Source organism: Giraffa tippelskirchi, chromosome 2 (assembly GCF_054371585.1).
Source record: "Giraffa tippelskirchi isolate mGirTip1 chromosome 2, T2T-mGirTip1v1.2.pri, whole genome shotgun sequence".
Classification (NCBI taxonomy): domain Eukaryota; kingdom Metazoa; phylum Chordata; class Mammalia; order Artiodactyla; family Giraffidae; genus Giraffa; species Giraffa tippelskirchi.
The window spans coordinates 169,435,205-169,451,974 of record NC_137276.1 but is presented as its reverse complement, the minus strand read 5'-3'; the positions used below and the strand labels follow the sequence as shown (position 1 = coordinate 169,451,974).

The 16,770-nt window shown below is 42.2% G+C and overlaps 1 protein-coding gene across 2 annotated transcripts in view; it reads right to left on the bottom strand.

Annotated features, from left to right (window-relative positions):
- Positions 1 to 915: 915 nt before the first annotated feature.
- HGD (homogentisate 1,2-dioxygenase) overlaps positions 916 to 16,770 on the bottom strand; it is a 42,465-nt gene continuing 26,610 nt past the window's right edge. For both annotated transcript variants that reach the window (XM_081571880.1, XM_081571881.1), the window contains 7 exons: positions 16,249 to 16,328; positions 15,595 to 15,694; positions 13,407 to 13,531; positions 11,516 to 11,620; positions 9,054 to 9,180; positions 3,801 to 3,982; positions 916 to 1,266 (listed from right to left, as the gene is read on the bottom strand). In XM_081571880.1, the coding sequence (XP_081428006.1) occupies positions 1,117 to 1,266; positions 3,801 to 3,982; positions 9,054 to 9,180; positions 11,516 to 11,620; positions 13,407 to 13,531; positions 15,595 to 15,694; positions 16,249 to 16,328 (869 nt within the window). In that variant the 3' untranslated portion in view covers positions 916 to 1,116. The remainder of the gene's footprint in view (positions 1,267 to 3,800; positions 3,983 to 9,053; positions 9,181 to 11,515; positions 11,621 to 13,406; positions 13,532 to 15,594; positions 15,695 to 16,248; positions 16,329 to 16,770) is intronic.

The window sequence follows — 16,770 nt, the reverse complement described above, 5'->3', positions numbered from 1 at the left end:
TCTCCAGAGGATCTTCCTGACCCAGGGATCAAACCCAGGTCTCCCACATTGCAGGTGGATTCTTTACTGTCCGAGCCACCGGGGAAGCCCTAGGTGTCCTATCCTTTAGGTCTGGCTAAATGTCACTTCATCAAAGACCTTCCTCTCTAAAGAAAGATGTCCCCATCCCACCTGTCATTCCCACCTCAGTTCCTATTTGTTTTCTTCTTTGCATGCTTCTCAATTTGCAATTATTTTGTTTGTGTATTTTGTCTCCCTGTCTATAATGTAATCTCTGTAAGGGCAATGACCATGCTTATCTCTTGACCTCCATATCCTCGTAGGATTGACAAATTTAGTAAATAAAAACACAGGTGTGGGACTTCCTTAGGGGTCTAGTGGTTAAGACTCTGTCTTTCTAGTGCAGTAGGCAAGGGTTCGATCCCTGGTCAGGGAACTGAGATCCCGCATGCTGGGCAGTGAGGCAAAAAAGAAAAAAAAAAAAAAAATAGAGGCATATCAGTTAAATTTGAATTTCAGATAAGCTAAAAATAATTTTTAGTATAGGTATATCCAAGTAATGCACAGGACATATACCAAAAATTATTCGTGATTTATCTGAAATTCACATTTAACTGGATATCTTATTTTATCTTGTAACCCTAGCTCCTAGGCCCTGACACATAGCTGACTCTCATTACGCAGTGTTAAATGAAAATTTGGTAGCAGCATATCAAAACTGCTACTATGGCAACAAAGTGAGGGAAATGTGTTCAAACTACAAAGTAGTGACAAACACCACTTCCCATTCCTTTCTGTTCTTTTGCCTGTCTTCTCACTCCAGGAGAACCTAATTACCTGGTCCAATCTCATGGACTCCCATCCCCAGTCACCCCAGGTCTGCCTCGTCAATGCCTGATTATGACCAATTGTCACTTTCACAGAACACCAGCAAGTATTTATTGAGTAATTAAGCTGACAGAACTTAATACATTTCTAAAAATGTTTAAGTTCCTTGACTATGAAAAAGTGAGTTCCCATTTTAAACCAACCCCCTCTCCAAATACCACCAAAGGGCATGAGATTCTGAAGGAAATCACACAAATCCATTCTCAACTATGGCATCATGCTCTGGTCTCAGTTAGTTTCTGCAGGGTTCCTGGAATTGGGGGTGAAGTGGCTCTTGAGAGGTTCCCAGCATTTGTAGTAGTTCTCATCCAGACAATTAGAGGTCTTCAGCCCCCACTTGGTGACGGCCATATTTAGAGAAGACTCAAACATAAATGCCTGTAGGGAATGAGGATGCAGACAAGAAAGAGGAATAATAAAACACATTTGACTAGATGTCAAGAGAGAATATATGGGTAGGTAGACTCTTAATAAATCACACGTGCTTGCATGGTAAGGAGAAAATACTCAAGCCTTGGGTTCTGACTCTGGTCCTACTACTTACAAGTGGGTAATAGCTTGTGTGAAACCCTCAGCTTCTCTGACACTCGTTTTATTCTTACTAAACTGGAGTTGGGCACATAAACATCACATTGTTCTTGTAGCACCATGGAGCTTAATTTGTTAGATTCCAGGGCAGAGGTGGGAGAGTCCTGGGATTATTCTTTTCAGGGGCCATTACGGTGGCTATGTCCATGTGAGGGAGAACATAATTCCCATTTAACAGATGAGGAAACTAGGGTTCGGAGCTGGGAAGTGACTGTCTAAGGTGATAGTAATGAGAAGTTGCAGATTGGGATTTGAGCCTTTCTTTTGCAGGACTCTGACCAAGAGATAGGCTAGGGAATGGAAAAGAAGGAAAAGAGAGGATGAGGAGGCAGGAAGAAGGGAGCAGGAATGGCTGTTGCACTTTTAAAAGCCCTGTCCCAGAAGGTTCTGAATGGTGGGTGTCCTTCTATGTTCAGGCAGGTTTTGTCTGCAACAGAAAGAATATGCAAGTGCCCTGTGCATCCTTGACATTCCAGCTTCACCTACTGCTGATTTTCTGACCAACTATGGCTTAAAAAAAAAACAAAACCCCACAATTCTTATGTACTCATATTGTTGGAAATTCTAAAAATATAGATGGACAAAAGGAAGATAAAAATTCTCTTTGTGCCACAACACCTGTTAACCCAATTAACCCCTGTTAATGTCTGGAGTACATTCTAATGTATATTAACTTCTTTTTGTCTAAAATGATAGAGATGATGGTCCCTGCTTGACTTCCCATGACAAGCTTGATGTGAGGACCAGATAAGATCATATGGAGGTGTTGGGCATGTTATAAAGCACTATTCAGATATAAAGATCATTATTATGGACATAATTATTGTCTCTTTGCTAACTGCTTCTTAGGAGACTATCCTGTCTGACTGGACTAACAAAGCCCCATCCCAGCTGAGCTATGAAGGCAGTATTATAAAGTTAATTTATTCCAACATAGTATAAGGATAAGGCATATGGATGAGCTTGGATCCAAATTACATAATGGGAAATGGGGAGGGAGACCCAAAGTCCTGCTCCTCATAAAAACAGCCCTGTCCTGTGCTTCAGTATTGCAGAACACTGCTCCCTGGTAACATTATGCAAAACCAGGTTGGGCATTCAAGGTTGCTAAGTGGTAACTCTGAGATAGCCTGTGTACCTCCAGGAACTTTTGGAGGTAGTAGCTTAGGATGATGAATATCTCATAGAGTTCTCGCACAGAGATGAAAGTGTTCTACAGAAATTGCAGAGGCCCTTGCAAGGGGAAATGGAGCTGAGGTCTGGCAGATGGGACTCACATCCTGCCCCTGAAGATAAGCTTCATCGACTCTGGTCCTTGAGTTGGGACTGAAAGCAATCTGCGTTGTGTTGGGTAGAGGGGCAGATAAGCTCTCTGCTTAGGTAGCTTGCAAGCTGAGCATGGAGTCAGGTCGGTCTGTGCTATTGATTTTAAAGTCAGGTAATATTGAAGGCATTGGTTTAAAAATGTAAAGCAAGTTTGCATATGATGTTGCATAAAATTACTCCTTATGGTTCATAAACTCTACCTCCAAGAATGCAAAAATAAAATCAAGTACCGCAGCCAACTGCAATTGTGTTCAGTCTCAATGTTTACAGCGTGACACAGGAGGAATACAAAATAGCTTTTAAATCCCATCAGTTTCATCCCTTGCCAAAGGAGAGCAAAAGAAAACGAGAGAACTACTGTTCACAAGCCCTGACTATAGTCAGGCAAAGGCTTCCTGACCCTCCTGGGCTTGAGAAACCAGCTAAAAGTGACATCCTGCAAACCCTGCTGCTGTGGTCCTGGAGGATGACTTCAAAAAGTAGGAGATGACTCTGAGACAGAATATACATATATATATATACACACACACATATATATATGTATATATATATATATATATATATATATACAGGGCTACATACAGATAAGGGAAGACTCCTGACACAGTATTAATAATGTCCCCCCTTTTGTCTGAACAGTGTGGCGCAGTCAGCAGGGTTAAATCACAGCCACCAGCTGCACTGGACGCCCTACCTTTTCTACAGATGGAGAAAACGAAGCACAGAGAAGTTACGTAAATTCCTCAAGGTCACACAGGAACCAAGAGCTAGAATTCAAACCTAGACCTGACTCCAAGCACAAAGCTCTTTTTACCCTAACACATCAGGCATCTAGTATACACACGAGAGTGTGTGCATACACAGGTGGGAACATACATACAGACACTCTCCTCTCCAGACTTCTCCTCTGTGACTTTGGAGAAACAAAAAATAGCCATTCCTCTCAACAAGGTTGGGGATCCCAGAGGCCACCAGAGCCTCATATCTAACTTGCTTACCATGGTGCCATCAGCAATCCTCTCAGGTGCCAGCTTGGCTTTGCTGGCCTTCTCAAAGCAGTCAGCATCAGGCCCATGGGGAGTCATTGGGCTGTGCAGGCTGCCTCCCCCTGGCAGGAATCCACCTTGCTTTGCCTCATAGTGACCTTTGATGAGTCCCATGAATTCACTCATGCAGTTCCCTGGGAAGATTGAAACAGTATTTTTATTATCCAAGGCAAGGACCCCAAACACTGAAACTTCTCAAACATTATTTCCACAGAATGTCAAGAAGAGAGGAGAATCATAAAATTTCATAGAAATAATAAAGAACATAGATAGACAGGAAAACAACCACAAAACATTCATTAGTGTGGAATTCTTGGTATGCAAAGCTCTACTCCATGGCTACGTAGATTAACAGAGGTCTTAGGTTCCACTGCCTGGACGAACTTATACTAGATCTAAAGGAAAGCAGGGCCCAAACAAGACTTTTGATAATAACTAATATGCAAATTGTGATAAAGACTGAATATACTTCATCATCTAGGCTTACAAGCCCCATATAAAAATTATGCACTTTCCCAGATCTGAATTCCTTCCCAAATAGCCTCACAATAGTACAGGGCATCACCATATTTCTGATTACAAATCAGAAAATTAAAGTGGGGTGTGTGTGTGTGTGTGTGTTTGTGTGTATATGTGTTGATGGAAATGTGATATAAGGAAAGAACCCTGGACTTGGAGTCCATTATCAAATAATAATTGGTGTGAAAATATCCTATTATCTATACATATAATCTATAAATACTATATATTCTAACAAATATCTTCTGTATCTGAATCTAATATCATCTTATTCTTTCATTTTCCAAAGTGCTTCTTAGGTTCATTCCTTTTCCACTGACATTCTCTTCATAGAACCTGAAAATCTTAATACTGGAAGGGATCCCTGAAAAAAAAGTGAAAGTATTAGTCGCTCATTCGTGTTCAACTCTTTGTGACCCCATGGACTGTAGCCCACCAGGCTCCTCTGTCCATGGAATTCTCCAGCAAGAACACTGGAGTGAGTAGCCATTCCCTTCTCCAGAGAATCTTCCCAACCCAGGGATCAAACTCAGGTCTCCTGCATTGCAGGCAGATTCTTTACCATCTGCGCCACCAGGGAAGCCCAAGGGATTCCCTACTTCTACTCAATACAGAAATAATCTGTATATCATTCCTGACAAATTACCTGCATGCCTCCTGTGAATTGAAGTGCTCTACTCAACAAAGGAACCTATCATATTACTGAAGACTCTGGGTATTAGAAAGTTCTCCCAAGTCAAATGGAAATTTGCTTTCATGTAAGTTGAGTGTATTGGTCCTAGTTGTGCCTCCTGGAATCAACAAAATTTGACAAAAATCACCATGTTCCCACTCTTTCTATCTTACATTTCTTTTTAAACAAAGCTTTTTATTTAGAGCAAGAATTAAAGAAATACAACACCTTGAAAACATTTACCCATCTAGGCATCCATCCATTCATCTGTCCATTCCCCTCCCTATTCATCTGCCAGCATATATGGACACTGTGCTAAGTACTGTGATAGAAATGAGTAAGAAGCAGCCTCTTTAATGTTCCTCATAGTCATAGTCAGTCCTGTGAGAGTGCTGACACTGCAAATCATAGACAGTAGAGAGATATGGACGGCACTGGCAAACCTTGCAAAGCTAAATATTTGACATGATAAATACTCCACTCTTCTTCTCTACATGTGAATATAGCCAAGTGCCAAAATACTTGTCAGTCAGTTCAGTCGCTCAGTCATGTCTGACTCTTTGCGACCCCATGGACGGCAGCTCGCCAGGTTTCCCTGTGTATCACCAACTTCTGGAGCTTGCTCAAACTCATGTCCATCGAGTTGGTGATGCCATCTAGCATCTCATCCTCTGTTGTCCCCTTCTCTTCCTTGTGGAACTGCCTAAACAGTTGTACCCATTTTGCCCAGAACCCAAAATGTTGCTGCAGGTCCCTGCAGAAAATGCAAGACCCAGATTATAGCACTATTTGTTTCTCCATGAAGCAGAAATAGAGGGGGAAAAGTAACTGTAAGCATATAGTGTCTACATTTTAAAAGCACTTGTGCTCATGACTTAAATATTCTGGCATGCTCCTCCATCTAGTATATGTCGTCACGGTCACCTTCAAGGCTTAATTTTAAGAAGAGAGCAAGACTGAATTCAGCTTTGATCTGAATATGAATTTAGGTAGCAATGAGTTGGTGATGACATTTCTACATCATTTTCTATATTTCAAAGGACAGTGGGAAGGTAGACCTTGCCTTTTTGATTAATGCTGAATCCAGTTGACTAAGGTGCGTTAAGATGACTGGAGGCAATATTTCTACAGAAATCATTCTCCACTTCTGTAAAGTCACATCAAAGTAGCAAAGATTTTGGTTATTGCTAAAGCATTATTTTTAATATCTCTGGTAAAAAATAATTTCTAACTCAGGGTTCTGTGGTTTTTCCAACTAACTCAGGGCAATCATCCCTTTGTGAGATCTGTCTCTCCTGAGCCAAATTTATTTCAGAGTTCTTTAAAAAAAAAGTTATAAGAGGCATTTCATGAGGTCATTTGTTTCAGGCAGTCTGAATTACAAACTAAATTCAAGCAGTGGGTTGAGCACTGTAGCAGAGTAGGGAACCCGGATGGGGAAGACAAGCCCCAGGCCAGCATATCTTAGCACGTGGTCTGCAGAGCTCTGGCATCAGAACCCCTGACTTGCTAGTTCGAAACGCAGACTCTGAGCTTCCACCTCAACACCAACTAATTCAACTCTCTGACAGTGGACCTGTGGGAATTTTTTTTAAAGGCATTCTATTAATAAGTGATTTTTATATCCCTTAATGCTCTCAAAGTGTGGTTCCTGGAACAGCTGCATTAACATCACTCAGGAATTTGCTACAAATGCAAATTCTCATGGAGGGAGGTCCAAGAGGGAGGGGATAGATGGATATATATAGCTGATTCACTTCATTGTACATCAGAAACTAACACAACATGGGAAAGCAATTATACTTTAATTAAAAAAAAAAAAACCCACAAATTCTCAGGCCCTACACTGGATATTCTGAAGCAGAAATTCTGAGGGTGGGTCCAAGGAATCTATATTTTAACTCTCCAGGTGACACTGACATATGTTAAAATTTGAAAAGCAGTGCCTCTGGCACATACAGCACCCTGCATACAGAGCTATGTGAAATAGGGAAGTACCAAGGATTAGTATGTGAGGGTCAGACTATAATCCAGACCAAGCCTCTTGCCTTGACAACAGGTCCTCTAGGGGACTAACTTCTAGGAAGAGAACAGTTAGGACATGTGATGGGCTTGATATTCCTCAGAAAGGACAAAATTTGTTATATCTCTATTCACAAAGTATTTGGTGTCTTTGAAGCGTTAAACCAATTGCATCCTTTTCAGCTGATGTCACCTGAAAAAGGTGGTGCTGACATTTGACCATGAAGTGACCTTCTTCCATTCTGAAGGCCTTTGTCCTCCACCCTCTGCAAACACCTACATTGCTCATTTTAGTCAAAGCCCTGGCCCCTGGGCACATATAGAGACGAGCCTCAGAGAGACAGAAAGTGCTGTGGTTAACTCAAGAAAGGGGCTTTTTTTTTTTTTTTTTAAAGAATGTTACAGCTGAAATGCACCTCAGAGTCTTTCCAGAACTCTGTGTACAAAAGTGCAATCTCCAGGAAGGAGAATTGTTCATTGACATTTAGGTTGAATTTATAGCTAGCTGCTGCACAATTAAAAATGCCACCTTCATTAAGTACACCATGAGGTAACTTATTCATTCTTGGTGATGCATTCACTTAGTAAATAATATTTATTGGATGCATTTCATGCCTTGGGCACTGTGCTAGGGACATTCATTAATGCCCGTGACTGTCTGCTCTGGCATCAGACTGTCTTCATGCCCAGTACTTCATTGGTACTTCACTGACTCCATCACTTAATTAGCTGTGAGGCCTTGATCCTTCACAGCTCAGTTGCATCTTCTTAAAAAAAAAAAAAAAGAAGAAAGGATAATGATACCTATTTCTCACAACAGTTATCAGAATTAAATGCATTAATACTTTTGAAGAACTTATTACAGAGTCATAAAGAAAGGGTCAGTAATTTTTAACTTCCCTGGTGGCTCAGCCAGGGAAGAATCTGCCTGTAATGCAGGAGCCGCGGGTTCAATCCCTGGGTCAAGAAGATCCTCTGAAGAATGGAATGGCTACCCATTCCAGTATTTTTGCCTGGAGAATTCCATGGACAGAAGAGCCTGGTGGGCTACAGTCCTCGGGGTTGCAAAGAGTCAGACATGACTGAGCAACTAACACTTTCACTTTTCACCAAATAAAAATAATATTAATAAAATTAAAATAATAGATTTGACAAGTTCTGTTCTAGACAACAACTGCTTTGCAGTAACTGCTTCCAGAATAGGATTCGTCCCCTGGTGTGGACTGCAATCTGCTTTACCATTCCAAAACCACTGGAGAAGGTACACTTTATTGGCTCTTGAGCCAGACTTAGATAATGAACTTTCCCAAAACAACTAACTAAGCAACAAAAGCCCACAGATCCTCCTCCCTTTACACCTGAAATGTAAAGAAATGTCTTGCTTTAAGCTTTACCAGCGGAGAAGGCAATGGCACCCCACTCCAGTACTCTTGCCTGGAAAATCCCATGGACGGAGGAGCCTGGCAGGCTACAGTCCAGGGGGTCGCTAAGAGTCGGACACGACTGAGCGACTTCACTTTCACTTTTCCCTTTCATGCACTGGAGAAGGAAATGGCAACCCACTCCAGTATTCTTGCCTGGAGGATCCCAGGGACAGGGGAGCCTGGTGGGCTGCCGTCTATGGGATCGCACAGAGTCGGACACGACTGAAGCGACTTAGCAGCAGCAGCAGCAGCAAGCTTTACCAGACTTTGTGCCTCTCTTTGGGGCCAGAGGAAATGGGCTCTAGGCATTGCACAGGGTTTTCTCCTCAGAGTCAACATGTCACTGCCAACTTGATGCCAAACATCACAAGTTGTGATGTTTAAGAAGCTAACAGTCTAGGGAGTAGCACTGGGCCCTGGGAGGCAGGATTCTGAACTGCAGCCAGGGAAGGATATCCTGCCTCTAGAAATACCTCTAGCAGTGTTCCCCATGGATCATGTTGTCCACTCAGCTTTTTCTCTCTCTCTTTTTTTTTTTCCCCAAATGTAACTTGGCAAATGACTTACTGTGGTAATAAGGAGGCCTGAAGGTCTTATCAGCAACCCCCCATCGAGGTGGGAAGATGACAAAATCAGCGATGGCCACTCCAGGGCGTACAGACTTAGCAGTCAATACCGTGAAAATGGATGGGTCCTGGGAAAGGAAGGACAAGGAGAGCCTGAAGACACGATGAAAGGGGAGGTGACCAACAATGACACACATCCCCCATGCTGAAGGGGTTTTCGAGTGACACTGTAATTTCTGATCAAACCGCAGGCCAGGCTACGAAGTCTGGGTTTGTTATCGAGGTGCAGTAATCACTCATCTGACTTTCCCCTCTTGCTGTGCTTGAAGCAAAATGAATTAACAGCAGCTAAGGGGATTCTGAGCAGATTTTTCACCCTGCTGAGTCCCCATTTCATGTAAGTACTACCCTGTGGGTCTGAGAACCAGCAGTGCCTGCCTCCCAACCTCAGGTCAGAGTGACTGGAGCTGGTATGTGCTGCAGGGAGCTCTTGGAAGAAGGGATGCTCAGAGTGAGGTGGAAGTAGAAATAAAATAATATCTGAGTGTTGGGATAGATGTAGGATGCGCATCTCTTTGAAGGAATCACTGAGATTCCAGATGGTATCCTCATGGCTTTTTTTTTTTTTTTTTTTTCCTCATGGCTTTTTTATCCTTGTTTGACTCTCAGACCTAAAATATTAATACATCACTCATCTGGGTGGTGGTAGTGTAGAGGGGAATAGGTTGGGGGACAATATCATGATTTGTAAAGAACATTAGATTCTTTCAGTGGAAAGATTGAGATTCAAATTTAATGGCAATCAGTGTGATCAGATCTGCTTTCTGATGTCATGTGAGGGTTGGGGATTCAAAGATGACTGAACTCTATTCCTAGCCTTTCAGTGCCATTGGTGGTGGCGGCAAGTGTGTGTGAAGGGGACAGAAGGAGTAATGAAACAAGTGTCTGAAGAATCACAGCAAGGTGCCAAGGGCAATCTATCTTTGTAAATAGAGATCCAAAGGGGTACAGAGTGCTTATCTCTTCCTGAGAAGATCAGGGAAGGCTTCACAAAGGAGGTGATGTTTGAGGTGGGTCCTGAACAATGAATGCAGAAAGAAAGAAAAAGAGAGGGAATAAGGAAGGGAGGGAAGGAGGAAGGTAGGGAAAAAGGAAGGGAAGGAAAGGAAGGAAAAGGCATAAAAGGCATTTTAAGCATAGAAAACAAGAAAGACATAAAAATGCACAGAGATTTTGTTAAGAATCAAGAAAACTAAAGCCCAGAGTGCATTGGCAGGAAGGGAGAGGGGCAGAGGTGGTCCTGGGAAATGAGTCCAGGGCCAGATGGTGAAGAGCATAGGATACCACGCTTCAAAGCTCAGACTTAATCCTAAACCACAGGGAGCCTGCAAAGGTTTCTAATGTAGTGTTAGAAAGATCAGGTCTGAATTTTGGGAAAATGACTACAGCCACAGTACAAAGGAGACTGTCTTGTGTAAATGCAAGTCAAGAAACCCTTAATGCTGCGAGAATGAACACTTCTTCATCTGTCATGAGAAATGATCTGAAACTGTTAAAAGGCAGTGAGGCTCAAAAAAAGCTCTTTCAGTGTCTCAGGATCCTTTTTCTTGCTGCTTTGGGCATGATGCCTCGTTTTCTTGTCTCTTGGTTTTATCGAGTTACTGCTCTCCAGAAAGGTAGTTTTGAGCCCCGAGAGGTAAGCTGAACTGGCTTAGGGTAATCTTTCTGTCTCTGGTTCTCTGACTTCTGCTCTAATTGTCCCTCCAGTTTGTGGGTTAAGTTCATCTATTATGCAAAGTGAACTTTCCCCCAGGATCTCAGAACTAGCACTTTATCATGAAAGGGGGTCCTTGGGGGCCTGCACTGTAGACTGGGGACCTATTTGCAGCCCCTGATTGAGTGAAAAATATGACTGAGTTCATACTCTAGAATTACTTTGGTTTAAATTCAAGCACTGAATGTTACGAGTAACTTCAGAAGAGAGCTGTCAGTCCCATCTCATCTAAAAAGAGCCAGGAGTGGAGGCTCTGAAGTGGGCAGGCAGACTTTTGGTATCTATGAGCAGGACAGAGAAACTTCCAAATTCAGGAATTTTCCTTTCTCAATACTCCATCACTGATATTAGCAGTTGGTTTTCTTATTGGGATACATTGTCTAGGAAGAAATCGTGTTCTTAGCCATAAAGGAAAGGTACTGTGAATACCCTGTAGAGAACTGAGCTGTGAGGCAGGGTGAATGCTGAGTGTCTAGTCTGGATCTCCCTCTGGTAGGTTATTTACTCCTTCACTGAAGCCTTGCAGCAGATGATTCAAATTCCTGTCAGCACAATGCCAAATGACTTGTGTCTCGGGCTTCCAAGGGCAACACTGGAAAAGTTAAATCTGCGAACACCAGGTGTCTACTGTGGACTGCTCCAACCTAAAGGTACCCTCTCCCCAGGGTTCCTCCATGGGCCAGACTTACTGCATGGTCAAAGGCCACTGAATTGATGACCATAAAGTTCTCCAAGTTGTACTTGTAGGGGGTATAATTCCCATGCCAAGCCACAACATTGAATGGGGAGACATCCTGAGCGACAAAAAGAAAAAGCAGGAAAGGGTGATTTTAGCATATAATGCTTTTGTAGCTATGATTCTTAAGTTTGTACTTGGCATTACTGTCTCTTTCTTGATTTGATTCTGTTCGCGTAACTTAATAATACCATCCTTTGGGAGAAATATCACCCTGAATCATCTTATGGTTGCTTCACTTTCTCTCAAACTGTCCTCCCCAAGCCACTGACCCTATTCTTCTAGTACATAAGCTACAGCTGCCTCTGATCACATGTGCAGCAGAAGCACAGCCAAGTAGTGCCTTTTCAACAATATTAATGCAATGGTGAGAATCTGTGGATGCCAGGAATTCTTTGACAACCTGGGCCACCGTCTGGGTTTCCCAGTCCGAGGGCAGGCACTGGCTGCAACTGCTCTCCAGGTAACTACTGCTCAAAGGAGCGTCTGGTAGATTTAGTGTCTGGGTTGGTGAGTGAGGATGGTGAGGAGCTCTCTAAGAGTTCCAGCCCCAAGGACTTGAGCTTTCAGAGCAATCCTAAGGTGATGCTTCTTGGGTCTGCCCTAAGAGTGGATCAGTGTTCTGTTATAGGAAGTTAGTTAGGCTAGTGAGTCCAGGTGATACAGTCCATGGAGGTCAGTCTCCCAGGGCACAGGTCATGGCACACAAGGGAGAACAACCTTCATAGAGTTCACTTAGAAAGTGGAAACCCATGGAGCTGCTGGCTGCCTCTAGAATGGTGCTTCTCTGTCAAATGTATATCATATACAATACAGGGAATATGCTTTAAATGAATGTGATTTCCACACTGAATTTCCAGAGGTTATCATTTATGCCAGGCTGGAGTAGTATCTAAGCATGTGCATTTTAAACAAGCCACCCCGAGAATTTCTGATGCAAATGGTCTCTGAACTACATTTTAAGAAATCCAATCCAGAGAATATGAGGATGACTATGTATCAATGAGGATGGTGATTAACCCTCAGAAGTTAATTTTAAATACCAAACTCATTGGCCTCTGCTGGTTAGTTGCTGTCCAAAGAAAATAACATGCCTTAGCAACATATAAGCAATAAGTTAAATGGGCAAAAATAAATCAAATGAATAATGGTAACTAGAATAGATCTTTGGATTATTTTTATTATATGGTTACTTTATTCTACTACATTATATATCCAGTAAATTAAGTAATAATGTTTATTACATATTATATTATTATTTTAAAATTATTATTATCTATGCCTCTGTTTATCAGTTGAGATTGGTCATGTTCTGAGTGGTATGGCTGTAGACAATGCCTTTGCTTATCTCCTGAGTTTACCAGTCTGGTGCTATCAACCAAGTCAAACTAATTAACTGAGTTTTGCTTGTTTTCTATCAGTCATTGTTTGTATTTGAAATATGGTGACTATTGATAAATATAAGTCTTAGATGAACTGCTATTAATTAATTTTCCTTTTCAGACCATACTGCCCTGCCTGTTTATTATGTTCCCCCACCATTTATAGAGACCTAGATATTCCGGGGTTTTTATTGCTTGATGAATAGAAACAGCATGACCTTTGGAGTCAGAAAGATACAGGTTTGAATGCTGATTCTGTCATTTACTGTGACATTTGGTAAGTTATCACTACCTGGACTATTTTTATGACTACAAACAGGGCAAATAGTACCTTATTGTAGTATCTTAGTGATGTAGTAAAGATGAAATAATGTACGTAAATACTTAACACAAGCCCTGGCAATCAGAAGGTGCTTAATAATTATTCATTCCTTCCCCTACCTGTCAAACCACTTACTTTACCTGTCTGGCAGCAAATAGCTTGCCCTGGTATTTATTAATCACAGTGTAACCACCTGGCACTTGGCGATCTTCATACCAGGCAACAGGTATCAAGAAATCACGAGGATTGGCCAAGCCATTGGCTCCTAGAATATAATGATTCAAAAGTCTTTCAGACATTTCTGAAATCACACAGGAAAGATGTCACTGTTGCACAAAGAGAAAGGGCTTTCTTCCATGTCAAAAGCCACTCCACAATTTGCTATCCTTGTTGAAAGACTCATTGGAATCCCAGTCTGGTACCTTTTAAGGAGGACCCAAGAAATTTGGTTAGAAAAAAGAAATCCTGAAAATATCATCACCAGCATTACCTCCTAAAGTTGTAGAGTGAATATGGTTTATAAACATTTTCCATTCATTACCTCATCACTATAGGGGACGGGAGGGGAAGAGAGGAAGAGAGTAGAAAAGAGGAAAGGGAAGATATGATAGAATACTAGACCTTTTTTCCCAAGAAAACTCTGACAACTCTAGAACTCATCAACAGTCCTTGAGAAGGAGAAGGTTACACACTGTAGCGTCAGGCGTGCCTCTGCTCCTTAGATAGGACTCGGAATCAATCCACGTCTGCAACACTGCTCTGCAGCCTGACAGATCTGTCTGCCACTGAGGGAGACCTGCCTGCTCACCTTTGCTTTGTGAGTGTTCCCTCCAGAGAAAGAAAATAAATCAGAAGACCAGAAATGAAAAATCTAAGTGCAGAAACATAATTTAACTCTGAGAGGAGAGACCTAGGGAGAGTTTTATCATTTCTAGTTCCTGGGGTTAAAAAAACAATAGGCCCCCAGCTGGTTAGTAAATTATATATATTTTCCAGAGGGTACATGTGGCATGGCACCCGGAGGCTCTGCTGGCTGTGGAGCAGCAGGAAACCAGACCAAAGCGGGAAGAGCAGGATGACAGGATGACAGACGGCCCACCACGGCTCCAGCTGCCTCTCGCTGCCTCCCACCTTCCTCTGACTATCTGGATCCCCCAGGGGAGTGACCAAAAGGCACATGCTGGCCTGTCTCTGTTTTGCTCTAAAAAAGATCTGTTGACAAGGAAAGGGAAGAGCTGGGAGGTGTGGCTACCACCTTCAGCAAACACGCCAAAGATGAAACCAAGGGCCAAATTCCCAAGCTACTCCTATCACTTGAGAGACGGTTTGAGAACATCCCCTCCAACCACCTTCCCTTCTCAGATCCTGCTCTCTTTGCCTCCAGCTTACCAGAAGAATCGGGGGTAGGGGACCTTGGTTCACTGTGGAAAGTTTTCATTTGCCTCATGGAGACTGTGGTTTCTAGCTCCTTCACAGCACCGAGTGAGGCACACTTTTTGACTCTTAAGTATGTAGATTTTGTAGAAGATGCTCAGTAGGAATGTGACATCCATAAACTGTCTTTCTTTCAGTCCATTTCCCCTTTCCGTAGCTACATAGCCCCTGCCATTATTATGGTTTTTCCCACTTTATTGTCTACACACAAGCCACTGACAAGAACATGATCTCTCTTCTATCCACAAAATCCATTCCCACTTGTACACTTTTTATTAAACTGGTCCCTTTCCTCTTTATTTCTCCTCAGCTTTCCATCAAGGATTAGTCATATCTTATGGTTGCTATGAAGCTGTTCCTGGAGACTTGGCTCACAGTAACCCAGACTTTATATCCTCTAGGGTGTACACTGTATAACCTGAAATCTATTACAGATTGTCTTGCTCTCCAATGGTCTGTATACTATTCTAGAGAAAGATTTATTGTGGGTTGGGCTGAATTGTTCTCTGTTATGCATGTATGTGATGGGAAGAGGCTTGTGTCATCCTTGATGTGGTTCTGGTCATTACCCTCAGCACAACATGGGAACTGGGACAAGCTGATGAACTGGTGCACTGACCAGGTAATTAGTGAAGCTATCATCTCATCAAATGGGTCAACTATACCGCCTGGAGCCCCTGAACTTAGAGGCCTGAAATAAGAAGTCTGTGATTGCTTAGGGGGCTCTAATATGTTCTGAAATTCCTAACTACACTTGGTCTGGAGAAGAAGTTGTTTAGAGAGGAAAGTTGTAGTTTGAGTGAGATAAGAAGGAGAGATGGATGTTTAACTGTCATGCAATTATTTGTGTCCTATATTTCAAGTCAGGCTTAGAAGCTTGCATTGAAGATTTACCAATTGGTCCCAGGTCAGGCAACTCGAAGTGGACTCCATAAACCTCCAGGATGTAGCCTCTAGTCTCCTCGAAGACATCGATGCTGAACCGCATTCCTCTCTGGAACAGGAAGTAGACACCGGTGTGCTCTCACCAATCAAGAAGTTATAGTTATAAAGAAGCTGCCCGAGTGCTACGGGCAACCTCACATGCACAAGTAATTCTATAGTCTGCTGAGCTATGATAGAGAGGTGACCAGCTGAAAGATGAGTTAAAAAAAGTTAAGTTCTAATCACATATATGACCCAAACCAATTCTAGCCTACACTCTCAGTGGGTTCAGAGATAAGAGTGCCCTGATTTCACCAAAATTTAAAGAAATCCATCTTCACTGCCTTCTGTCCCTTCCAGAGTATCATCTAGAGTGTGCATAAATATTTAGGAAAGTGAATTGACAATGCTCTTTGCTTTGTGATTGTGTGCTATTTTAAAACAAAGTAGGCACAGAAGCCTGCTTAATCCTTCTACACCGGGAGCCTTCTGTATAACTCAAACTCCCTCCCCGTTGCCCAGACATGATAGAGAAATTTCAGAGTTAGAAATAGCAACAGCTGCAACATCTGATTGCTCCCAAATTAGGGAGAAGCTGGGAGGAGAGGGGGACACATCACCAACCTGAATGACGCAGATCTCGTTGGGCTGAACAAGCATCTTGCCAAACTCGGTGTAAATGAGAAGTTTCCCTTTCTGGGGAACTAACATAAAAGACAAGGCAGCAATGAGTAACTCTTTTCACGTAAGAACCACTTCACAAAGAGTGAAAGGCTTAAGGGTGGCATTTGCTTTTTCATTCCAAATGAAAAGTGCTTCATTGAGTTTTATGGGGGAAAATGTCAGAATTGACAACTTAAGTTGGCTATTTCTAGAAAAGCATGAATGAAAAAATTGACTCTGCTTTTTTCTTATTTTTGGTTGCCAGATAAGGAGCTTGTATTTGTACAGTTCTGTGGCTTGACCAGAAAGGGCAGCAGAAATAGGATGGAAAAAGACCCATCTCTGATAGTTCCAGCAGGAAGCTGGCATTTGCATGTCTAAGGTTTACATCAAAATGTTCATTCCAAAATATCATTACTAAGATCATCAAAAAAGAATCAGGAAAAAAAAAAAGAATCAGGAGACCAGAGAAATCCCTACTAG